Source organism: Acomys minous (genome assembly GCF_964271855.1).
Source record: "Acomys minous genome assembly, chromosome: 6".
Taxonomy (NCBI): domain Eukaryota; kingdom Metazoa; phylum Chordata; class Mammalia; order Rodentia; family Muridae; genus Acomys; species Acomys minous.
In genome coordinates this window covers 41,484,295-41,510,993 of record NC_140487.1, presented here as the reverse complement: position 1 = coordinate 41,510,993, position 26,699 = coordinate 41,484,295, and the positions used below count along the sequence as shown (strand labels likewise).

Here is a 26,699-nt window from a genome sequence, read left to right as displayed (position 1 = left end):
TCAAAAGTGTCCAAGCCCTCTTTAGGCCCTTCATCTATTTCTCTATGTATTTAAAATAAATAAAAACTTTATTTATTGACCTCTAATGAGTTACACCAATGACTTCATGTTGTTATACACATAGGCTGTATGTTTGCATATGTTCACTATTTCCCTATTTATTGAAATGCATATTAATCAGAATAAGTGATTTTATTTAGAGGTAAAACAAAATAGAACCCACATGCCAGTTTCCTTGGCCAAGGCTCTGCTTAGTGGGTTTAATCTTGGGGTTGTGAAATCATCTCTAAGTTCAAAGCCCTTCCTCTGCCTTTAAAAGAAACATAAAATCATCAAAAGCTATTCTTTCCCATGTTTCTCTATCCTGCAGCACACAACCATGTATAACACTTCTCTCTCTCTCTCTCTCTCTCTCTCTCTCTCTCTCTCTCTCTCTCTCATATATATGTGTGTGTGTGTGTGTGTGTGTGTGTGTGTGTGTGTGTGTGTGTTCAGTGTAAATGCTCATGTATGTCCATGCATGCAGAGGCCAGAAGCTGATGCCAGACACCCTTCTTTTTTTAAAAATATAATCTATTTTATTTTATGTGTATTGGTGTTTTGTCTGTATGTATGTCTGTGTGAGCGTGTCAGAAGCCCTGGCACTGGAGTTACAGACAGTTGTGAGGTATAATGTGGTTGCTGGGAATTGAACCTGGGTTCTCTGGAAGCACAGCCAGAGCTCTTAACCCCTAAGCTATCTCTCCAGTCGCCGGATGTCTTTCTTTATTGTTCTCTGTCTTCTCTCTGAGGCAGGTTTTCCCTTACAGAGCCTGGCTCTTGCCATTTGAGCTAGACTGTCTTGACCACTGAGCTTCCACGCCTGCCTCACCCTGGGAGATCCAAACTCAGGTTTGTGAAGCAAGCCCTTCAGCTGTAAAGAACCCCCAGCTCCCCATTCCTTCCTCACGAGTGGATAATAACCCAAATCTAATGATGGTAAGCTTATTGGCTGTGCTTGTATCTTCATTGAAGGAAAGTGTCACCCTCAGATGTTAATTATGCAAATTTAAGAGAGTCACTCTTCAGAGGCAAGAAGCTGCTCATGTCAGAAAGATCAAGAGGCCAGAGTATTCATCCACACAGAAGGCTCTGAGAAGAGCCTGCATCCTCTCAGCCATCTTCACGGGACCAGGCAGAGATGTGGTGCTGACTAAAGCCCTGCAGGGAGCATCCAATGCAGAAGAATGCAGCCCCAGGACATACGTGTAAGGTTCACAGCTCCTTAAGAACTGACTTTGTGCAGAGACTTTGACAACTGGGACTCAAAGGAACAGAGAGGCTGAAATGAAGGAACGGCCTAGGCCCTAACACACAAGCAGAGTCATCCTGAGGAGCCGTTCAGACACACTTGCACACTGCCTTCCACAACAGAAGGGGAGACAGTAGAGGGCAGGCAGGAGAAGGGCAGCACCTCACTTCTGAGATGTCTCCAACCAGCCTGGGAAATTGCTGGGATTGATGACTCCCCACCTCCCCACAGTGTGTGCGCATGCATGAGAGCGTGAGCGTGCGTGTATGTGTGGTGCATTTGCAGGTGTATATGCACATACATATTTGGAGACTAGAGGACAACCTTGGATATCTTCCTCAAGAACACCATCCATTTTCTTTGACGTAGGCACTCCTTGAGCTAGAGAGACTGCTCAGCAACGAAGACTCTTGCTATGTGGCTCACATTATGTGGCTCACAAGTGTCTGTAACTCTACCTTCAGGGGGTCTGATTCCCTCTTCTGCCTTCTGTAGGCAACTGCACATGTGAGTATTTACCCATGCACATATGTATAATTCAAAATAAAGTGAAAAGCAATCTTTAACAATAGAAATAGGGACTCTCACTGGCCTGGAGTTCACAGATTAGGCCAGGCTGTCTGGCCAGCTGCTGCAGGATTTTTGATCCCACTGTGATGTCTGAGATTGTGAACTATAAAACCCTGTCTCTTGTTTGTTATGGTTGTGCCCTAACACACACCATTAATCCAAAAAGCTTTGTTTAGTTTAAACAGGTTATTAAGATGTGCTTCAGCCCTATCACACACCTTTAACCCAAGAACTTTCTGTACACAGGATTAATAGGTCAAGAGGTGGGGCAAGAAACCAGCTGACAGAGATGAAAGAGTAGGAGGGACTTTGAGTTGAGGAGTATTTAAGACAGCATGTAGAAGTGGAAGGGGTTTTTAGCTTTAGCTCTTGAGCTCTTACCTCCTTGGTTTTTGTGCTTTTTGTGCTTGAGCTAGAAAGGATTTAGCATTGGGTCTTTTGTTGTTGTTGTTGTTTTGCCTTGTTTTGTTTTTTGCCTTTTCCTCCTGGGCTGTCAACTGAGCTAGTGAGCCTTTGGGGCCTTTTCCATCAGGATGGGAGCTGAGTAGGAAGGTCAGCTGGGTGCTTTCTCTGCCTCTCTGAGCTAGCAGGTTTTCACCCCAACATCTGGCTCCTGAATCTTTATTGGTAAAATAGAACAATTGGGATTTTCTTTTAAAACAACAGTCAGCAAGCACTTCTTGTCTTCACCTCCCCAGTTCTGGCCTTACAAATGCATGACACTCCACCCAGCCTTTCTATGTAATTAGAGTGAGAGTCAGTGTTTAAAGGTGAGAAGACAGACTCTGTTGGTGTCTAAGGCCATCAAAGACACCCAGGCATAGTTGTTTTTATGGAAATATGTCCCATCCACAATTTATTGGTTGGGGCCCTAACCATTGAGGTGACTATATTTGGAGACAGAGGCAAAAGAAAAGTTTTCTTTTTGTATGTGCACCCAACACACACACACACACACACACACACACACACACACACACACACACACACACACAGACAGAGAGAGAGAGAGACAGAGACAGAGAGAGAGAGAGAGAGACAGAGAGAGAGAGACAGAGAGAGAGAGACAGAGAGAGACACAGAGAGAGAGAGACAGAGAGAGACACAGAGACACACACACACACACACACACACACACACAGAGAGAGAGAGAGAGAGAGAGAGAGAGAGAGAGAGAGAGACAGAGAGACAGAGAGAGAGAGAGAGAGAGAGAGAGAGAGAGAGAGAGACAGAGACAGAGACAGAGAGAGAGAGAGACAGAGAGAACCATATGAAGACATAGCAAGAAGCTGCCATTAGCAAGCCAAAGAGAAAACCCACTTAAAAAACAGCTGCACCTTGACTCTGGATTTTCACCTTCCAGGACTAAGAGAAAACAAAATCCCATTGCCCATTTCCCATTCATGAGCTGATGCATTTTGTTACAGTAGCCTGACCCGACAAACAAAACTATAACTATCTCCAAATTTCTGTTGACCAGCACACAAAAACACAATGTTTACAGGTGGATGCTGGACACCACATTCTCCCTAGCTTGCTTTTACACTCAGCCCACCTTGCAAGCGCACTCACTCATCCTGCCTACCCTTCCCAACAGGACTACAAAGAGAACAGATTGCCTAAGGATCCAGGTTCCAAGTAACAAGAAGCAAGCTGTAACTCTTAGTGTAGCTGAGGAAATCAGAGTATATTAGACTTTTGTGCTTGGTGGCACATCATTTAGTGACATGCTGTAGCTTTCTTCTCCATAGCTGCAGCCACACGTCCAGAGTCTTCAAGGGAAATGTGAGAGTGTGGTACACGCCTTTGATCCCAGCACTCTGGAGGCAGAGGCAGGTGGATTGCTGTGACTTTGAGTCCAGCCGGGTCTACAAAGTGAGTCCAGGACAGCCAGGGCTACACAGAGAAACCCTGTCTCTTGAAATATTTTACATAGCCAAGAGAAAACATGGTAGAGAGGTAGGGCATGGGTGGTGGATGAGTTACCCATGGTGGAGTGGGTTTCAGACATGAAAGCTTCCCCAAAGGCGAAAGATGTATTGAAGATGGGTGAACACAGAGTGCAAACATAAAATGACGTTCACATGTTGTTATGAAATAAGGGGATTAATGCCATTGAGTAAAGAAAAGGAAGGCAATTTGAACAAGGTAACTAATTTTCAAGGATAGCAATGTATGAACACTAGGCGGTAAATATAATATGAAGAATGGCGTGAGTGAACACTAAAGCCAGGAACCGTGAAGGTGGTAAAATTGGGGAGCTGGATTGAATGATAAGAGAAACAGATTGTCCTCATGATATTTGTTAATTCATTTGCTTTCCTATTGTTGTATATATATATGTATATATATGTGTGTGTGTGTGTATGTGTATATATGTGTATATATATATGTATATGTGATATATATATATATATATATATATATATATATATATATATATATACATTCTCAGCAACAGTGAGTGTTAATAAAGTCACATGATGGTGACTCTTGTTTGTCAAATCGCCATGGACACAAGCCTCTGGCAATGTCTGGGAGTTCCTAGACTACGTTAGACCTGTTCTAAATATGGGTGGCATTATTGAGGGCTGTAGTCCTGGGCTGAATAAAAACGAGACTGGTCTGAGCATTCGTCTCTCGTTGCTTCCTGACCAGCTGCCTCATGCTTCTGCCTCAGGCCTTCCCAGCCACATCTTTCTTAAGTGGCTTTTGTCATGCATTTGTAGCAGCAGTGAGAAGTTAAGTACCATAGTCACACAGAGGCCATATTCTCACCTAAATGTAGAGCCTTAGTTTGTGTGTGTCTAAATGATCCATCAATGCAAGTCAGCCAGCTCAGCCCTCCTAAGGCCAGTGCATGCAGCAGCAGGACCTAGGTATGCAGGGCTCCCAATAGAGACAGGTCAACAGGGGTGACAAGGGTAGACTCAGTAACTCCAGACCCCCGTGTCATGCAGTGTACTCCACACGTACCCTGAGAGGAGCCTTGGTTCTAGAATGCAATGGAAAGTACATTTTAAATCTGAACTTTGCTACCTCTGTTGATTGATCTCTATTTAATTGCCATCCCTGTGAATTTAACAAGAATCAAATGTCCCACCAAAATGAATATTCTGGAGGCCAAGGAAGGAGCCGGAGCTTTATTTCTGTGGCACTGCGTGGAAGCAATGGGAGGGAAGGCATGGTCAGTTGGGTTCATTTCTCACCCTGATTGCATAACTCTCTCTACATATGACTTCTCCCGAGCTTGCGAAGAGGGCAGAGACATCCGTGTCACCATGCAAACCAAAGCACCACAGCCTAGTGCTGCTGGTGGGAGGGGTGGCAGAACACGATTTCCTCACAATCATGGGGGCAGAGGCTGCCTTGCTGGGCTACATCAGCCACAGGCTTGCATCTTTGGAGCTCTGACAAAACATCTGCTTTGGTCTTCAGCTTCCTACCAGAGATCCAGGACCCACTGAAGCATCATACCTGCTCTTGACTCTTGGGGACATGGATATCTCCTCTTCTGTCTCTTTCAGCTCTGTATGTCCATAGGCTTAGAATCTGGGGCTTAGCCCAGAATAACCTCATCTTGAGATGCCTCAGATAACCAGAAAAGACCCTCCCCTTTTGCCACAGAACACCCTATGTTCCAGGGATTTGGATGTAAAGATCTCTGTGAAGACAGTGTCTAGCCCACCACACCCACCTCTTCATGTTTTCCACTTGTAACTAGCTAGGACATTAGGAGTCCATATATATACATATATATTCCATCTGCTGAACTCAGAAGGATGTGAAGAATCTGGGCACATGGTCTTCAGAGATGACTAAGAGGCTAAGAACACTTGGTGCTCTTGCAGATGACCCATGGTTGACTCCCAGTATCTACAAGGTGGATCACAATCACCTGTAACTCCAACCTCAGGGGATGGGATACTTTCTCCCACTTTCTGCAGGCAATGCATGCACACGGCTATATACATACAATCAGGATCAGACACATCCACATAAAATTAAATAAATGCATTTAAAGAAAAAAAAACCTGAGAAAGAAGAAACAAGTGGGAATGAGAACTGAATAAATCTGAATTCCATACATGATGAGCTAGCAAGCCTGGTGATTTTTACCACAGGGTTCCTTCAGAGAGGCCCAGTGCTTGTGGGATATGAATCCATGATATGAGCAAGTTCAAGCTCACTCTTGGCTCCTGAAGAAGCCACAGCTGCTGGGTCCAGTGGGGTTTAGGGCAATGGCTCTGTTTCTAAGGAAGGGCATGCCCATATCAGCCTGGAGCCTCCCCTGGTCCCTGACCTGCCTGATTCATTATGGCCCATTTCTCTTCAGTTCTCTGATTTCATTACATAAAGATCTGTATGTCTCTGATCCTGAACTGGTGCTGACCCAGACTTCTAAACACTCGTGTTGGTGACTGCCCTGCCAGACTGCTCACTAACTCACCACCCAATATATCAGCCAGTGCCGTGGAGTGAGTGCATAGCCCTGCATGTGTGTTAGTTTATAACTTTCCAATCTGCTGTCTTGGTGACAGGCTCCGGAGAAAACAGGGAGCACCATAGTAAGATTTACTCCTTCCTATGGGTTATGCGTCTTTAAAATTGGAGCATAATGGAGCAAGGCCTGAAAAGTGTCCTTTACAAATAAACACACAGTTGTGTTTGCCTTGACTCGTGGCCTTAATACGCACATGAATAATAAGTGTGGGTTGTCATCTGAAAGGGAAATGGGCCTTTAGTGCAAGGGTTCCATAAATAAGCAAGCTAAACCACACAATCCGTCTAGAGTTAATGAGGGGAAGTCAAAAGAAAGATACAAAGATGTTCCCAAGGACCCACTGCTTAGTCCTCTGGAGTCTGTAGCTCACTGTGAGGTTAGTGGCCGTATAAGCCAGTGTTTCCTCCAGAACTCCATCATGTCTGCTTCCATTGTGAGAGTCATTTGAATGCACTGTTCAGGCTTGAAGACCTCAGTCCTTGGGTGGTTCAAATCTAGGGATTTTCCTTGTGTGGGCAACATGGAAGGCTACCTTCTCAGAAGCCCCTGCCTCTCCTCTTCTTAGTCCACAGACCCAGATTCCCAGCATCCACCACAGCCATAATTTCTAAGAGACTCGGGATCATCAAATGATCTGCCTCCTGTCTAGCCCCAGGGACATTTCTTCAGTGACGGAGAAGGTGAGTGTCCCTCCTCAGTTCCCATGTGAGCCACATAGCACATCAGGCTGCTGTAGGCCTCAACCAATGAGCTGAGGATGAAGGTAGAGATGGGCGGAGACAAGCCAGCTGTGGCTGACCAGAGCCACCAAACTAGAACAAGGACTTGGTGTTGTGGAGCACTACAGACACCTTCAAAGTAGATAAGGCTAGCACCCATTCTGGTACTGAACACACACATATTTTTGTTATTGGCTCTCCATGATGGCAGATTGTTGAGGGACAGGCAAATCCCTGAAGCCCTGATGTATGAAGGCTAAGTAACATTTTTTCTGTAAAGCCAGGAGTATGCTTAGTGGATCAAGTAACAGCCTCTGGCTGGAGCTTTCGGAGAGCTGCACCATTGGATCCTGGGAAACCAACTCCCCCCTGCTCCCTAAGGGCTGAGATGATCAGTGCCAAGGTCACTGAGTCTGCGATGCACTTGGGATGCCCTGTGCTCCCTTCGCACAATACTGCTTTATTAGCCTCCTGCGGACTTTGTCCCATTGTATGATATTTTTCTGCTGACTCTATCCCATTTTCCTCTGAAATCTGTATATACGATGCTGTACTTCTTAACAAACTTGTTTGGCATAAGGCAGAGTTTGAGCAAGACCTCCTAACTCCAAATTTTCCTATCTTCTTTATTTTTTGATCCCCTGGTGCTTTGCCATCAGGGACCTGTTACTGAAGAATTACCTGCGAGTCCAGGTTAGCACATGGTCCACAGACATTCAGAAATGCCCAGGATGTGTTTCTGTCCACCAACCTCTTTCCTCCCAGGGATAGGATGACATGAAGTATTTGTCAGATTCTACAAATGGTTGGGATGGAAACCTCTGTATAGACAGTGGAGGAATCAGAGTCCAATATCTGAACTCACACTTGGTGTCCATGTCTCTCCTTTCCTGTTCCCACATCCATCAAAGCCCTCACTGGGGTCCTCCATATTTTCCAAGCCAGGGTATCTCTGCACAATATGCATGCTAGACAGTGCAGGGTGATCTCCTGGGCTTCCTCATGTCTCCAAAGGGTCCATCTTTTCTCAGTGGTAAGGGTGAACCAGAATGTAATTTCTCAGTCAAGACAATTTCGTCATGCACATCACATCAATAGAACTGTGGTGACATTCCAACACAAGCAGCCTGTGTATTATGTTACCACCACCAGACATTAGTTTATCTTTACTTCTGGAAATGAGCAGAGCCTGGCCTTGAAGGCAGTCTTCAATGTGGTTCTCAGAGTTGGTGGTTTTCTTATTATATTTCTATGGACTATGCTTAGCACTTTGCACTGCCCAACTCTGGTCAGAAGTCCATGCAAGGCAAAGTTATTGAACATTCTAATGCAACTAAAACTGAGGCCTTTGGAGACCTTAAGGCGCAGATCGTTGTAGTTAATCTCATCAGAATGCAGGAATCACAGCTGCCCTGAATGGCACACACCAGCCATGGGTGACCTACTGTAAATGAACTGTAGTTAATATCAGAAAACTAAAATGCTGACTTTGAATCTATTATTCAGAACAAAAAACTGGAAGACCATGGCCTAGCAAGGGAGAAATACGTGACACCCAGAAAGCCCATGTTCCCTTCAAGACCCTTCAGAGAGATGTGGATAGTGACTCATTGGTGGTTATCAGCCTGACCACAGAGCAAGGCACCTTGCCTGTCAGAATCACTGAGAGAACCTTCTAGAACCCCACAGCCCCAGAGCAGGCTCTCCCACCAGATCCTTGCTTGCCAAGTTGGAGCTGGGTTGTGAGCACTGGGAAGTGGTGCAGACCAAAGCAAATGAGTGCAGAGCTGAGTGTGGGGTGAGCATGTTGTAGTCTCAGAGGTTCCAGCACTCGAGGTCAGAATCCATGAACACCTGGAAAATATTCACTACAGAAATTTTTACTAAGTCTATCAAAATGAAGGCAATGCTGGGGTAGAGGCAGGGGCAATACCATGGGGCTGTGCCTAAGACTGCATGCATACATCCCCAGGTATGGCCACTCTTATGAAGACTGTGCACTCTAGTCTTCTTCCTCCTGTGTACCCTGGGTTCAGCCCCGCAGATCTCAGCCCCACCATTCTCTCTGGTTTCATTTTTGCTTATTGACAGTGACACCTGGGACACCTTGCCTCCTTGCTTTTAGCTCACAGAAGACTAGATATAATGGCATTTTCTACATTTGCTCAGTGCTTAGCACAGCGGTCGCAGCTCCTAATGGGGTTGTTAATGTTTGACAGTGGGGAAGCTTTGCTTTGTGGGCTCTTGTGAGGATTTTCTGCATCTGAGGGGATCTGGGGACACTCCAGGGCAGAACAGGTAGACCACCTGGCACAACTGCAAGTGCCAAAACAAAGGTTCCTACTTTGCTCCAGGAAAGGAAACACAGGAAGGCCATGCCAAGAGGGCCCCAGCACAACCTCTGTGGGAAGCATTCAGTCTGCCTAGTCCCCTCAAGCCCAGGACAGAGTTCCTCACCATCACAACCCACAGAAACAGACACCACCCATGGATGTCTCAAAGACAAGCCTCAACCATAAGCTTAGTTCAACAGAAGGGTAAAGGAAGCTGCCCCTCTCAAAGCCTCCCTGGGATTCTGAGACTCACCCAAGGCCCCAGCTGCTGCTTACAGCATCCCGCCCTGACAGCTGGTGTCACCTTCAGACAGAACCCTTGCAGGGACTGTGTTCTCTACTGGGGGTAGCGGGGGTTGCTCCCGTGGAATGAAAGTGATGTCACGTTCCATCAGGGTTGGCTGATAGGAAGGTTCCAGGAGTCATTTTTCATACCTGAGGATGTTCATCACCCCATGTAATGAATGCCCTGATGCTCCCAGCCATCTCCACCCACCACGATCCACTCTTGTGTAGTGCTCATTAAAGCCCTTGATTCTGGGGGAGGGGGACTTGGCCAAACATCACAGTAGGCAGAGAATCTCCGAAAGCCATCACCCCATTCTAAGTCCCAAGGAAGTGTGACATGATGGGACCCCAAACTGTAAAGTCGTTTACTACCAAAGCACAGCTCTGCTGAAGGGAAAGCAGAGGCAGCCCCATGCTCTCTGGAGCCAGAGGAAGTCCTTGCTGTTGCTGTGGTCCCTGCTACACCTCCTCAGCAGCAGCTTGTCCTTCCCAATCCAGCTGCAGAGTCTTCCGTGTCACCTGTCTAGATTCCAGCCCCTTGACCAGCACTATGGTGTCTGTTTTGAGTTGTCCTACCAATGTGAGGAAATCAAAGCCATATGAAGAGCAAGCATTTAGAAGACATAGACCTCATAATGTTAAAACAGCACAAACCAGTTGTTAATATGCTGTGGTGTGTGGGTACATCTGCACACATGTATACCAGTGGATTCGAACAGAGAGTTTTAGACTCAGGCCACACAGCCATAAAGGGGCTGGGACTATGCAATGGGGATGGAATATTCAACCAATGATGCTGGTGCAACTGCATGATCACATGCCAGAGAATGACGTCAGTTCCTTACCTTACCCCGCTACACAAAACATATTCAATGTGGATCAAGGATCTAAATACAAAGACTAAGACTATTAACATTCTTACAAAACCACAGGCAGAAACCTTTGTGACCTTAGTCTACAAACACAGATGATGCAGGTGAACTCAGTGGGCAGAGCTGTGGATGCTGGTATGCTTCCTCTCACCTGAGAGGATTTTGCCTCTGGCTCCGCCAGTGTTACTTAATGAATAATTTCCCCTTGGTTCACAGGCCACAGTGTGTTGTTTGAACATTTTCTTAATTCATCCTTGCTGTAACACCCAGGAATACCGAATACCATGGGGTATATTAAAGCATTTCTCATGCCACTACCTTTAATTTCAAAATGAATAAGCAACAGCAAAGTTTAATCTATGCTATGTCTATCTAGTCAACCATTATATAACAATTTAAAGCATACAAGACAGACTCACTTTTATCAAAAAACAAACTATCCCCTGCGGTTGCATAATGTGAACCGGAACCTTGTAAATATAAACTGTACGGTCAACAGCTACATAGAAAACAGCTCATAGTAAAACCCCTTGTTCTAATGTGTTAGCGACTTGGTTTCTGCAAAGCATCCATACCTGGTGTGAGCAGTATGACTGAGGTGACGATCAAGGAGCAGATGACAAGGATGACGAGCAGGGCAATTGCGATTCCTTTCCAGTTTCTCTGTGGAGGGTTGCTCCCCACCAGCTCCTGAAACAACCACAGAAAGAAAGAGAACTTAGTGAGTACAGTGAGGCAGACCAGCCAAACCAGCTCAAAACACACACACACACACACACACACACACACACACACACACACACACACACACGCATGCACATGCACACATGCACACACAGATGCACACACAGAAAAAGTGACAACAATAACTCAGTGATCACGACAAGGCAGACAGGCCAAACCAACAGCTGTCATTTCGTTCATAACACAGGGCAGTGGCAGAAGCCTCTGCCAACTTTCAGACTGTCACCAGCTCCTCTCTAGTCTTTCTTCCTGCAGCACCCCGAGGACCTGCTATGTCCCTCCTCATGTCAGGAAGACTGTGTCTCCACAGTGAATCTGACATTATGGCATGTTTAGAAGAATAGCCCCCTTGTAAAATATCCTCAAGAACTAGATTGTCACACAGGGTGGCCTCAAGACTCTCTTTGTCAAAGCCCCTGGGGTCTCCATGGGAACTCACTCAAGTGTGATGAACAATGCCAACCCTAGTCTTCTCTTCTCCCTTTATTTTTTTATGTCCGCACTACTAACTTTGATGAGTAGCCACCATGCTTGAACAGAAGTTAGCACATACTACAGTGAGCCTGCTATTCCTTCTACAGCTCTGTGAGCAAGCTCCAGCATTTCTAGAGTCTCACTTCCCTGGGTCACACACCTATCCTAGTCTCTCCGCACCCTCCATGGGTGGGTGGAAGGTTGGAGGGATATCCAGAAATATCACTAAAGGATGTGAACAGATGAGCAAATCTAGACACTCAACAGGCTCATGGCATAACGAGACTAAACTCTTGGTTCCCATAAGATTAGGTTCATCATATCATTGATGGTTTTCACTGGGATTCCTTGAAAAACAGATGGGGCATCATTAATATCTAATAACAAGTACATATAACAATTAAATAGTAATGATTATCATTAATTCTATAGAAAACTCTATACAGAAACAAAGGACATATGACCTCAGTATAGCTATTGACCCAGGAATATTGCTTATTATAGTGTCTATCATTTCAACCCATGCTAACCAAGCCAAATTGAGGTAAGAGAGAGATTGTCTCTAAAGTACATACAATACATTAATACATCTTCATCTATGATCACGTGGCCATGAGAAGGTATAAGAGTGGTTACAAATCAATATAACAGACAACAATTGATTAGCCCAGACATACCCATGATATGATAACCAGTCATGGCTGTAATGTAAAAGAATGGCAGGAGATCAGCTATTGCTTTGCTATTTATCACCACTACTAAACAAAGCAGTGATATCTCATGTACAACAATAAGTGAACTCAGAAGTGCGTGAACAAAGGGAAGATTTTCCCATCACACTCTAAGTTCCAACTGGGGAACTTTGCCAGGAGGATGGGGCGGGTTACAGCCTTCTGAGTCCAGCATTCATCAAGCTGCAGACAGCTATGAATGTTTCAGACACACACTTATAGCATGCTTGGTTCACTTAGCTAAAGGACAGCACGTGTGATACCCAGCAGAGGGAAGAGGAGATGAACTCCAGCAAACAAAGACATCTCTGCAATAGAAGACTAAGATATTGGGGGCTGTGATGCAGGAGGTGGCAGGCGTGCAGCAGAAACTACAGTGATGGCATGGGTAAACTTGCTAGTCACAATGGAACAGTGGCTGGTTCCATGTTTTATTTATTTATTTGTTGATGAAAGCAGAGGGGTCAACCAGACGGCCCTCTCACCAGGGAAGTAGGAAGTGTAATCAAGCCTCTCTCCTTTATAGTAATCCATCTTCCAATCCCCTCTGTCAGGTGTGTTTTAGAAGCATGCAGAGGCTACGGGACTCTGGCTCCCCAAATAGAAACAAAACAAAACAAAACAAAACAAAACAAAGCCAAGATTAGGCAACTAATAGTTTTAAATGTTTGAGGGGGATAGTCATGTGTCAGCAGCTCTCTGGCTGCTAGTGAGGTAGCCCACCTTGCTGTAGGGCCATACCCGATACAACCCAGCAGGCAACCCCTCACACCCAGCTTCCCCGCTCCCAATAACTGTGGCCGTGTGTCTCATAGATACTTTTGTGTGGCTTTGCTAGTTGTGAGTATGAGTAGCTATGAAGTACTAGTGAAAGCAAGTGAACAAGTGTGTGTGTGTGTGTGTGTGTGTGTGTGTGTGTGTGTGTGTGTGTGAAAACACAAAGTCCTGCCCAGTGTAAAATCTCAGTTGATCAGTCAGACTTTCTTTAGGTTAACTAGATCCACTTTGGAAGACTGGGTGGGGGTGGGGGTGGGACGGATGGAGGAAACGAAGAAGACAAGGTGCTCCAAATGGATATGATCAATGTGCAAATGAACTCACAGAGGATGAAGCAGCACGCACAGGGCTTGCATGGGTCTCTACCAGGTCCCCATGTATATATTATGGCTTCCAGCTTAGTGGCGTTTTGTTGTTGCTTGTTTCATTTTTGTTTTTGATGCAAGGTTTCTCCGTGTAGCCTTGGCTGTCCTGGACTCACTTTGTAGACCAGGCTGGTCTCAACCTCACAGTGATCCACCTGCCTCTGCCTCCCAGGTGTTGGGATTAAAGGGGTACACCACCATGCCTGGCTTCCAGTTTAGTGTTTTTATGGGACTCCTAACTGTGTGAACAAGAGGGTCTCTGATTCTAGCGCCTTCTCTTGGGCTCTTTTCCTTCTGTTTGTTTGTCCAACTTTGAAGTGGTAGTTTTTGTTTTATCTTAATATATATATAATATTATATAATAGTTTATTATTAACTCTTAGAAGCCTGTTGGTTTTCTAATGGGAGACAGAAAGGGAATGGATCTTGATGGGAGGGGAGAACTGGGATAAGTAGAGGGAAGGAATCATAATCAGGATATATTATGTGGGTAAATATCTGTTTTCAATAAAAGAGGGGGAAATCAAGCCTAGCCACATGTTCTTCCTTCTGGCATGCCAGCTGACTTGGATCCACTTTGATGCAATGCTTTAAGTTCCTTAGACCCTGCCAAGCAATGGCTGTATAACCTGAAAGTCTCAGAAGAAAATCTACACCACACCATACCAGGAGTTCACCTTGTAAAACACTCTGTGGAAGTCCATGGAAGAAATTAAAGTCCAGCAGTGGTACACACAAGTCCCAGTCTAGAGGTACCTACAGATCAGCCCTCCTTTTTGAAAACTGGTGAGAGATGTAATGGCTCACTTGGTTTAGAATTATTTTATTTTACTTTATTTTTGAGATAGGGTCTTTCTACATAGCCCCGGCTGTGCTGAAACTCATTACATAGACCAGGCTGGCCTTGAACTCATAGAGATCTGCCTGCCTCTGCCTCCCAAGTGCTAGGATTAAAAGTGTATGCCACAATACCTAGCTACTGGCTTAGATTTTTAGCTAACTAATTTGCCAATTTTTAAAATAATATTCTTTGGAGAGACCAGCAATCCACCTATAAGCAATTACTCTTTTCAGGAAAAATGTGGTGGAATCTAGCATCCTCAGACCCTCCAGAGTCCTGCTGTCTCTGGTGTCCCACGTGTAACCGCCGTGGGTAGTTTTGATTCAAAGCAAAGCCAGACCCAGAGCTGATAAAGCATGGCACACAGCAGATCCAGCTGCTCCCAGGACCGTTCTGACGTTGGGTATCCACTTACCCAAGAAGAAAGTACATTGGTTTCAGCCTATAGCTGTCAGGGAAGGGCTCTAAGCAGATCCACAGCACACAGCTGTTTAACACCATCCAAGCACTAGAAAGGCATGCAACACGTGTGGCATGGAATTGGAAAGGAGAACACTGAGAGCAAAAGGGTACAAGTGAGGACGCTGGGGTGGGAAAAGGGGAAGAATTGAGGAGAGGAGTGGATGGGAGGAGACCTATTAAAACTAAGTATGTGTGAAAATTCCCCCAAGGAAACCTATTATTTTGTCAACTAATTAAGAGATTCTAAAACAAGAAAGTCATTTAGCAAAGGAAAATTATTAGACACAGGCATATAATGTGATATGCCTTTCTTCCGTTTTTAAGTATGTATGCATATGGGTGGGTGTAATATACATATGTGTGCATGCATGGGTGGGTGTGCACGTGTGTGCCCATGCATATGGAAGCCAGACACTGGTATCAGGAATCATCCTCCATTACATTTCCACTTTATTCACCGAGGCAGGGCTGCTCAATGAAACCCAGAGCTCAGAAACGTGGCTAGTCTTCTGGAGCTCCTGTTTCCACCTTCTGAGGCTGGGATTATAGGTGGCCTGCCATGCACACCCAACATTTATATGGGTCCTGGGGATCCAAACTCTAGTCCTCAAGCTTGCCCGGCAAATGTTTTAAACCCTGAGCCATCTCCCCAGCTCTTGGAATGTTTTTAATATCTTAATTATACTCACAGCCTTAATTCACCTCTACCATGCAACCAATAGTCTTCACAGTCATGGGTTCTGGAATTTGGACGCTGACATCATGTGGACCTGGGGAAGGGGGCTGCTGGTTTGTTTATCTACCACAAAGGTTTATTCCACGGTATACAGTGCAAGACACCCCCCCCCCCCGCCCTGCAACCAAAGAAAAGCCCACAGCTGCATGCCCAGGTGAGTGAGCCTAGAACATAGAACTTCAAGGGAAATAACCAGTTACTAAGTACTATGCTATGGAATTAATGAAGCTAAGGAAGAGCGGAGCATTTTCCCCAAGCAGGGACATGCATGCGCTGCACTGGGCATGTACTAGGTATTGGGTGTGGCTGGACATGGTGACCAGGTGAAGCACCAGGCAATGCCAGCCTCTCAGATATTCTTCCGCATCTCTTTTCATCCAAATCTCAAGGGGAATCTCATGGGGGAATTCTTAAGCCATCCTCAGTAACTTCTAGAAGTTGGGCATCAGCTAACGATTCACTTTGTTTATTGACATCAAAGAGAGATGGGCTGAACAAGCTGAGTTTTTCCCACGCGGTAATGTGGGAAATACCCAGCCAATGTGGAATAAAGCCTTAATGGGCAGCATATTCTCGGGGTAACGATAAAAATGATTAGAAGAAAGTAAACAACACAAACGGGAGTGTTGGCTCTCCCATTACATGGCTCTGTTCTATTGTCTGGATGTATTTTCTTCCTAATATTTATTCCCTCTGAAAAGCTTCGACATAAATTTCTTTTATGGATCACAGGCCATTTACTATAAGTGGAAGGTGGCAACAAATTATAAAATCAATGATGCGTCCATCTTGGGTAGAAAAATGGCCCCCTGATCATTGCCTTTCCATATTTGGAGAGCAGATGACCACAAGATGGCAAGAACAACTCTTAATACATTCAGCAACCGACATGTGTCCATCACGAATCTTCTGGGAGCCTGTGGGATGCCTGGCCCCATTGCTCTTTCACTGGCTCATTGATTTCCTCTTCCTCATTGGTGGCTCCTAAGCTAGTGTTAAAGCACAACACAGATAATAAACTAGGTGCAGGACAGACCTAAGTAAGCAAGACCATGTCTACGTGATGCTGGCCTCACACAGGTGATGAGGAGGCTGCACACAGACCCATCTCTCAAGGGGAACTGAGGAACAAGCCTGGGCTTTTATATGCAGAAACACCAGGAATCGGTATAATTTCCATCAGCCCTTTCTCTCTTTGCTTCTCTGTCTTCTCCACATCCCTCCCACTCCTACTCTGCATCAACATGCAGGAATCAATGTTGCAATGAACTCCTCTCTGTGTGCTGTAGTCATGGAGACAGACTCAGCATCAACTAAGCACTTTCAGAGGATAGGCCCGGGCCAGAGAAGCCGTACCACATACACATCCCAAGAGCAATTCATCCTGCCATTTAAGTGACGGGTCCTCCACAGGTCAGAGAGCAGGAGCACTCTGGTGCCCTGTCAAGTGCCAGGCTGTGGCCCAGGCCAGCAGCTCGGGACAAAGGAGGAGAAATGAGGACATGGGAGAAGAAAGAGAACCAAGAGAAACGGGGACATCAGACCCAGGAGAGGAACCAAAGACAAAAAGTGTTTAAAAAGGAATGTGGAAAGGGGTGGGGTCCGGAGAGGATGGAGGGAAGAGAGTCAGAAGAGGAGGGCAGGGGGAGGGGAGGGGCAGGAGACAATTGAGGGAAGAGGTAGGCCTTTAATAGTAGCTATTTATATGGTGTATTTTCAAATAATGTCTACCTTGAAACAAGGAAAACGTCTACACATTAAGAAGCTAAATTGAAATTAGCCGGAAGCTGCCTGTGTGGGGATTATTTCTTAAGCATAACTCCAAACTGCTCGTGTTTACTTCAGCTCTCTTTGCCAGTCTGAAAATGTTTTGCTTTTCTGTTTGTTTGTTTGCTTGTTTTTTAATGACCCAATGTCTTTACTCAGCTTTAGCAAGCCTGAGGACGTCTTTTCCCCCCCTGCTGTATATAAAGTAGCTTTTTAAGAATCAAAAGCAGCTTAAGATATTTTAAGGGCACCGAGGCCTGGGCATCAACAGAGCATCTACAACATGAAAGGAAGAGCTGGAGCCTCTGCTTGACCTCGGACGCTGCAGAGCAGATGAAAGGAACTCGCTAGAGGCTAAAGTGGGGCAAACACTGATTATTTTGTTAGAGATTTGGACCTATAAGAAAGGGCTGTGGTAACTAGTGTACTTATCTGGATCTGAGTGCATCATAATTAATGCTTTCATGTATAGTATCTTCGCATAATCCAAAGGTTTCGGACAAGAGAAATAATAATTACATATTCACTAGGACAGAGTGGACCAACTGATACTACTAGATATGGGATTTAGAAAGTCTCAAATACGTTCCAAAATAAGGAAATGGCCGTGATGTTAGAAGCTGCTGGGTGTCCATGTGGGACCCAGATTCATAGGCCTATGTCTGAACTGAGGTTCTTGTGCTGCGACTGGTCACTCAGCATGTCGTGTTCTCACATGACACTTACAGATGTCGACAGAGGGACACACTGTTGTTAGGGTGGCTTAAATCTCCACTGCCCAGCCCATCACAAACACAGGAAAGTAAGAGTGTGTTATGGTGATCTTCCAAAGCAAAACCCACCCTACCACAGTCAGACAAGTTTACAGAAAAAGATTCTGTCTGTCAGGTTCAACTCTTGCCTGGCTTTACAACACTACAGCCCCAGGACACCCTTCCTTGGGACACGTTTCCCTGGGACACTTTTTCCAGGATACTCTTCCTGGGGACACCCTTCCACAGGACACTCTCCCTCTAGTATGCTTTTTTTTTTTTTACCATATAAGAATGAGTGAAACACTTGCCTCAGTACTCACAAGAAAGGCCCACTCTGGAATTCCACATAGTTCAGAAAATATAAGCTTTATAAACCAGTGTCTCATGCGGGAGCCTATATGGCTAGATATGTGCCTCTCATAAAATGAAGGTTGCAGCAGCAGCAGCTGCAGCAGCAACAACAAAACTAGTGTGTGCTATAGCTGCTGCAAAGCCACTCACTGTGACAGAAGAGGCCCCAAGACACATTCTTCTTGGCTGAAGGAGGACATGGGGATGTGGGTTTCATCCTAAGCCACAGGTAGGGTGAAGGAAGGAGAACACCATTCTAGAAGGCACTCCCAGTGTCCTGTGCTGGCTGTGCATTCCAGGCCATGAGGTTGGGGCAAACATCATCCAACAGGCTTCAAAGGACTGAAGGCTACAAGGGCTTGAGTTGAGTAGCTATGACTGAGGCCACCAGACAAGTGACGATGACCTCAGCAGTCACTGCCCGGTGGAAGAACATTGTGTTCTAGAATGAAATGGCATGCACGAAGCTGGAGATCATCAAGTTTAGTAAACGTTCAGGAAGATGAATGTCATATGCTTGCTCTCGTCTGCAGAATTACTTGAATCGTAGCACATGAAGAACTGCAGGTACTTTCTTCCCGGTACCGACCTGGAAGCTTCATTCCTACTGGCTAACGTTTATAGTGCTGGAAGTTCCTATGCACACTTTGAGGAAAGGAAATTCATCACCAGTCTTACCCAGCTATGCATCCTGTGAACCGTGATAACAAGCAGACTGTATAATACATTAACTGGTGCAATAGTGGGACGAATGATATGGGAGTTACCAGCCACTTTATAATTGGATCTAAAGCCTGCTCCACAAGATGAAGCCCATACCTGGCATCCTTATCAGGGCCAGGAATCTGTGCCTAGATACTTAATAAGCCATAAAGGAGAACCCACTACTACCATTTTGCTAAATGGACATAGTATTAAACAGCTTCCTAATGACTTTTCATTATACACATAGAGTAATGCATCTCTCACCATTCATCAAAGAAGCTTCCTTCCTCAGTAGATGGTGATTGGCAGAGACACCCATGAATGGTCAAAGGCCATAGAGTAAGAGATTGTGCAGTGCTCATTCCTAAATGGGAGATTAATATGACACCCCTCCTCCTAAATCTCAGGGATTATCATGGAAGAAGGGACAAAAAGATTGTTAGAGCCAGAGGTGATGAAAAACTATACAGTAATGGTGTCTTCCATACGTGACAGTTGCACATATGGACTCAGCAGTTGTGACAGCAGCCACACTCCAGGGGTAGGCCCCACACCCCGGAGTACATGAGCAGTGCAAATTGTACTTGATCTATATTTTTTAAATGACACACAGCTGCCAGTGTAGGAAGAGTTGGCCAAGAGAAGGATTATGATTAAAATATATTCTAAGAAATTCTCAAAGAAGTAATAAAAATTTCAACAGAATAAAGAAAAATAAATGGAAATTGTCTTAGTTTAGGGTTTTATTGCTGTGAAGAGCCACTATGATCACGGCAACTCTCATAAGGAAAACATTTAATTGAGTCTGGTTTATAGTTCAGAGGTTTGGTCCATTATCATCATGGCGGGAGGCACAGGAGTATAAAGGCAGACATGGTGCTGAGAGGTCTACATCTTTGTTCAAAGGCAACAGAAGGAGACTGTGTGCCACATGGGGTGTAGCTTGAGCATAGGAGACCTCACAGCCTGCCCCAACCTATTTCAACCTCCTAATAGTGACACTCCCTATGGCCAAGCATTCAAACCCATGAGTCAATGGGGGCCAAACTCATTCAAGCCACCGTAGAAGTATAAAGGGAATTAATTGTGGGAAAGAGGAGTCTGAGGTGAGGAGTAAAGGAAGGTGACTGGAAAATAAAGCAAACACAAATAGTATATGCTCTCTTTGATGTGTGAATCTGCATTTTAGTATATATATCATTTAGGAGGTGGGAGGGCACCAACTTAGAGGTGATGGGTAGACAGGCGCAAAGACAATTATAAACGTGCATAAAATGTCAGAGAGAAACATTATTTTTTATACTCATTGAAAATTTTTAGTCAAAAAATTAAATAGTAACAGTATATAATCAATCTTCAAGAGAACCATTAGACAATTTTTAGAATACCTGCCAACTGAGTCCATGGAACTTTTTAGAGTTTGATCACTTAGAATTGAAGCACCTGATTTAATGTTGTCTTTGCCTAAGCTTAGGAGAACATCACACTGACTATCATTTGGCCTGCTTCTTGGGATGACACGGATGACACACTGATTTATTCAGGACACAGACTTGCGATCCCCGTGCTTTTATTCCAAGAGAAGAGGAGGGCTGAGAAGCCAAGGACCTGGTCCTGGCAGGACCTAGTTTCTAGCTTTGCCTTGCTAGCCTTGCTGTGGCATAGGTCCAGGAGCAGATGGGCCTGGCCTGGAATTACAGAACCAAGCAGGGGCAGCTGGAGATGGTCCCACATGATTGGCAGACACCAGCAGAAGGAGGTGCTTAGGATCCGTCTCAAGGCAGCCGGTTAAAAACAAAGACAAATGGAGCCGGGCATTTGCTCCTGATGATGGAGGCTATTTGAGGATGAGTTCTTGGCTGTGTAGCTTGGAGTGTTTCTCTGTGGTCTCTTCAGATCTGGGCAGCTTCCACAGAGGCTGCCTACAGGGCAAGAGGGAAGGGAAAGAGGAGCATGGAAAGGCATGCTGTGTGGGTATGGGACGGCTCCTGTGGTGTGATCAGCCAGCTCTGGAGAACAATTAATCTTAGAGGAGGGCACGGTATTCCCAGCAGGCTCAGAACAGGACTCTTGGAAATTCTTCTCAGAATACTCCCCTCTCCTGGATATATGTCTTGGGCTCCAGCTTCTTTCAAACATCCTGGCAACACATGGCCATATCCTACCTGCTCTGTACGACTCATGCCAGGTATCCCTGCTCTCACACACTTGCTTTGGAGACCAGATTGGCTTCAAATTCACAGCGATCCACCTGCCTCTGCCTCCCAGAGGGCTAGGATTAAAGGTGTGCACTACCACACCCAGCCAGGGCAGTGCCTTCTTGTATGAGAATAGTCCCTTATAAGGGGAGAGGTAAGACCCTGCCACCTGCTGTGACCCATATGAGGACAAGAGAGAAGACAAAGACCTATAGGCCAGGAGAAGTATCTGAAGATCTGCCCAGGCCTGACCACAGGCTTCCAGGCTCCATGACTGAGGACAAGGTTTCCTAGCCTACAGAATTCTACTCTACCAGCTGGGTGACTGGGATGGTAAAGGGACTGTGACCATGAGCAGATTTCTGCTCTGAGCCTCTACAGTGATCCTGCATTATTAAGCCAACACAGTGTCACCGTGCTGCCTGCATTCAAATAACACAGATGAGGCACCTTAGAGTCTAGTTCCAAATGCCCCGAGGCTGGAGGTGACAGATGCTATCATCCCAAAAGACCGACAGCCGGGATTCCAAGTCAAGAAACTCAGACACTGAGTCCAGGACCAGGAAAGGGTAGAAACAGCCACCTGACTTGGTGGCAGTGTCTGGTCATCCATGGCTCCACTTCATAACATCAGGAAGGATGCCAGTGGTCCAGCAAGCACAGAGCCAGCCAGACTGCATTGAGTCATGGCCACCATTGTAAGCATCAGGTCTGAATTCATGACCTGGTCCAGATGGTTCATAGCAAGCCTGACTCCTCTGGCTATTGCAGCCATTGTCACCCAAGTCTACTACACCCTTTTCATCCCATCACCCAGTGTACTGGTTGGTTTTGTGTCAACTTGACACAAGCTGGAGTCATCAGAGAGGAAGGAGCCTCATTTGAGGAAATGCCTTCATGAGACCCAGCTGCAAGGCATTTTTCTCAAATAGTAATCAATGGGGGAGGGCCCAGCCCACTGTGGGCAGTGCCATCCCTTGGCTGATGGTCCTGGGTTTTATAAGAAAGCAGGCTGAGCAAATCATGGGAAGCAAGCCAGCAAACAGCACCCTCCATGACCTCTGAATCAGCTCCTTCCTCCAGGTTCCTGCCCTGTTCGGGTTCCTGTCCTGACTTCATTCGAAGATAAATAGCAATATGGAAGTGTAAGCCAAATAAACTCTTTCCTCCACAATCTGCATTTGGTATTTCATTGCAACAATAGAAGCCAACTAGTTCAGGTGCATCCCCACACTTGGGATAAACTCCTGAACCCTATACCAATAGTGTCATCTCTTGGACAGAAGCTCACATATCTCTACGTATCCAACAATGTCAGTTTCATGTCTCTCAAGTTGTGTTTGTGCAGCCCCATATCTTATTATGACAGCGTGGCATCTAGATGCTTCTTGCTACCAAGTTCCTTGATGTATTGCAAGACAGGATTATGCCATGTGACTGTTCCCTAAGAAGATGCTTTATAGAATCAGATGCTGATGCTGGATCACCTGAGCACATTGGCTGGTCAAGTTTCAACCAAAATCTCTCAGCAGAAGTTATGCCAGATGTCCAGCATGTGTTTTCATATGGCAGGTCCACCTAAATTTTTTTTCAGACTTAGGAACACTGACATTTCCATTCATCTTGGTCTCTTTTCAATGGCATGAATCACTATGGTATTAATATGAAGCTCAAGATATGATGATAATTTAAATGAGAAGTCACAGCTACTGACTCTAAACTTACATGCCACTCCTGCCTAAGGCCTGCCTTAGGAGACAATTTGTGCTTTGCTCTTAGGCAAGACAGTGCAATTTAGCTCTTTACAAGCAAGTCATAAAGAGTTAGATATTTAAGCTGACCGTGGTGGTATACTCCTTTAATCCTAGTACGTGGGAGGCAGAGGCAGATGGATCTCTGTGAGTTTGAGCCCAGCGTAGTCTATACAAAGTCCAGGATAGCTAAGGCTATACAGAGAGAGTCTATCTTGAAACCCCGCTCCCCAAAAGTTAGATATTTCTGGCTTGCCAAGAAATTCTGGTATATGAAGGTCACTGTAATATGACCCTACCATGGTTACAGGAATGTCCAGAAAGGGCCCCTTACCTGAATAGCTTATGGTTGAAGTCAGAACACATTCATGTATAAGTCACCTGAAAAATGAGGTGCACATAGCATGGTAGAAATGTGAGTTAACCTACCAGTCACGGGGGACGCTCAGTGGTTAGAGCACTTGTTCATTAAGTGAGAGGACCAGCAATTAGATTCCCCGAGGCCACATAAATGTCAGGTGAGCATGGCTGTCTGCCTTCAATTCCACCCTCACTTCGGAAGGTAGCAATGGATGCCTGGAGCAAGCTGGCTGGCCAGACAGACTAACCATGTGGATGAACTCTGGGTTCAATTAAGAGACGCTTTCTCAATGAATAAGGTGGAGGAATGGCTGAGGAAGGCTGCTGAGAGAAACCTTGGGTCTCTATGTGCACATGCCTACAGGGGCCCCCATACAAGAAGGAGTTGAGGGGAGGACTGGTGGTGAATATGATCAAAGTACATTATAAGTAGTTCTCCATGAATAAAATGCTAAGGTAAAAAGGAAGCGAAAGGGATTTCCATCTGCCATTCAGGGTTATAAGAAAAAGATAAGATAAAATCCACAAGGCTGCACCTTCCTGTCGTCAATCTTGTATCTAGAGGAACTGGACAATTATTGTGATGGTATTGGCAAGATAATGTGGAAACCAAGTTAGTCAGAGTACACTCCACTCCACGCACCTACAGTAGCAAGGAAGTCATGTCTAATTCTGAAATAGACTCTAAACCTTCAATGTAAATTTTTCTTTTAGTGCCATGCCATTCAAACACTGCCACCCAGTTTAAAATTTCTGCCATTCTCCACAAACTAACCTATAAGTAAAAGGACGAGAAGAGAGCCCCGGGGACCCTGAGATGCCACACTCCACACTCCTGAATGTGTTGATTCACCCTGGGCCATGTGGAGACAACACCGGGTTTTTGCAGCATTATAGGGTATACCATCTGAAGCATACACCAGGGGCAAGCTCATGTGTGTGTGTGTGTGTGTGTGTGCATGTGCGTGTGCGTGTGTGTGTGTGTGTGTGTGTGTGCGTGTGCATGTGCGTGTGCATGTGTGTGTGTATGTGTGTGTGCACATGTGTATGTGTGTGTGTGTGTGTGTGTGTGTGTGTGTGTGTGTGTGACTGCTCAGTGCTGCACCTCCTGCCTTTGCTTAAAGATACTTGTCTGCGTTATTTGCAGCTCCTTTGTGGACCAGAAGCTACTGCAATGGTGTTTTTGTTTCTAGAGTTTTAGGGCATTTCCCAGGATAGGAAAACAGTTGAAATCTCTTTCTAGAAGGATCCCAAGGTGATCTATGATGTCTGTTAGCATCCATCTCCTTTTCAGGAGAGACCCTGAGCCCACCCTGATGAGTGTCAGCAGTTCATTTCCAAGGCAGAAAGAAGCTGTCCCTAGTTGTCACACCCACATTTTTCAGAGAGCATAAGCCATCCCTCTAGCATTTTGCAGGAAACTCATCTGTATTTAATTACACAATGGGGAAATGATGAACTCTAAATTCGCACCAGGCTCCAAGAGCATCTAGGATAAAAAGCAACCAATGAAGATGCTGTCACTGCTCTCTGTGACCTTCACCTTGGACCAACATGGGTCTTAAAATGGGACTTGGAGGTCAGAAACATGGCTCTCCATTCATACAGAACACAGATTCCTTTTCTCTACTCCGCTCCCCTTCATCCTCATACAGTGATGTCATACAGTGATAAAGTGACATCTATCATCCGATTTCCTTATGTAGCTCTCATTATATAAATATCTTACTGATTTATGTCATGATTGAAGTTCAGAGCTTGGGGAGAGGGTTTCTTTTTAACTGGAGTCAGCATAGAAAAACCTATGTGGATTCCTGCATCTCTTCACTGGAGTAGGTGTTAGTTATCTGTGCTGTGATGGGCGGATCACTGTCTCACAGAGATGCCTCCATCCTAACTCCCAGAACCTGGAAATCCATGGTTCTTCATGAAGAAGAAGATCAAGGAGCACGTGAAGTGAACATTCCTAGTCAGCAGGCCTCAAAATAGAAAATTAACCCGGGTTTTTCATAGGACCAGTGAAGCCACAGAGGTTTTGGCTGTTTGCAGAAGCAAGGGGTTTTCCAAAGACAAATCTGACCATTGCTGGCTCTGAAAAATAAAGCAGGCAGCCTCTAAAAGTCGGGAAGATGAGCAAGCAAATTTCCCGAGAGTCTCTATGCAGAACTATCGGCTTCAGAGTGTAGGCAAACAAATGTGTGTTTAGAGACAGTCCCAGTGGCAGGAGGTAATGAATCCACCAGCTATTGGGCTTTATTTCTTCTGTGTGCATGCACATGCATGTACAGGTGCACATGTATGTATATCTGCATGCATGTGAAGGCCATGGAACAGCCTTAGATGTTTTTCCTTAGTCACTGTCACATATATGTCATATGCATATATGTATATGTGTCATATATATGACATATATACTTTTATATGTGTGTATATATACTATATATGTACACACATATATATACATGTGCACATATATAGTACACACACACACACACACACACACTCACACACACATGACAGTGTCTCTCACAGGGATCCTTAGGGGTTCTCCTGTCCTTACTTCTCTAAACACCGCTGTGCCTATCTCTTTTTACACGGTATCAAGGAGAGTGAGCTCACATCTTCATATTTCCAAGGCAAGTACTCCCCACTGAGCTATCTCCTGGGCCACCTATCAGGTCTTCCCTGGGCATCTCTCTCTCTTCGTGGAACAGAGCTCTAGCCTGTTCAAGAGATGCAGATGTGACTTGGTCTCTACCTGCTGGATATGAAGAGTTCTTGCCTGTGGCGTACCTGGGGTCCCCACCTTCATGGACGTCTCAGGATGAAACAGGGCAGTGCAGAATATTACTTTTAAAGTCTCTTTGGAGAAATGTAAGCATCTTTTCACACCGTCAACACTGGTGGGAAAGGAAGTGACAATCAATTCCCTCCCATGAACAGAGTGCTGAAAGCATAGGCCATCAACCAATTCAAGGAAGAGGCCATGGTGGAGAGGGAGGAGCTCACTATGATGCTGGTTTTGTCCATTTCTGGCTTTTCTCACAAGAGGTATCGGCGTAAAGTTTGGTAAATTCTATCAATGACTATTTGGTTGTATACTGG

At 45.3% G+C, this 26,699-nt stretch overlaps 1 protein-coding gene across 4 annotated transcripts in view; it reads right to left on the bottom strand.

Annotated features, from left to right (window-relative positions):
- Positions 1-26,699, bottom strand: part of DPP6 (dipeptidyl peptidase like 6) — an 830,087-nt gene that overhangs the window by 296,448 nt on the left and 506,940 nt on the right. For all 4 annotated transcript variants that reach the window (XM_084787789.1, XM_084787791.1, XM_084787788.1 and 1 more), the window contains exon 2: positions 11,153-11,267. In XM_084787789.1, the coding sequence (XP_084643915.1) occupies positions 11,153-11,267 (115 nt within the window). The remainder of the gene's footprint in view (positions 1-11,152; positions 11,268-26,699) is intronic.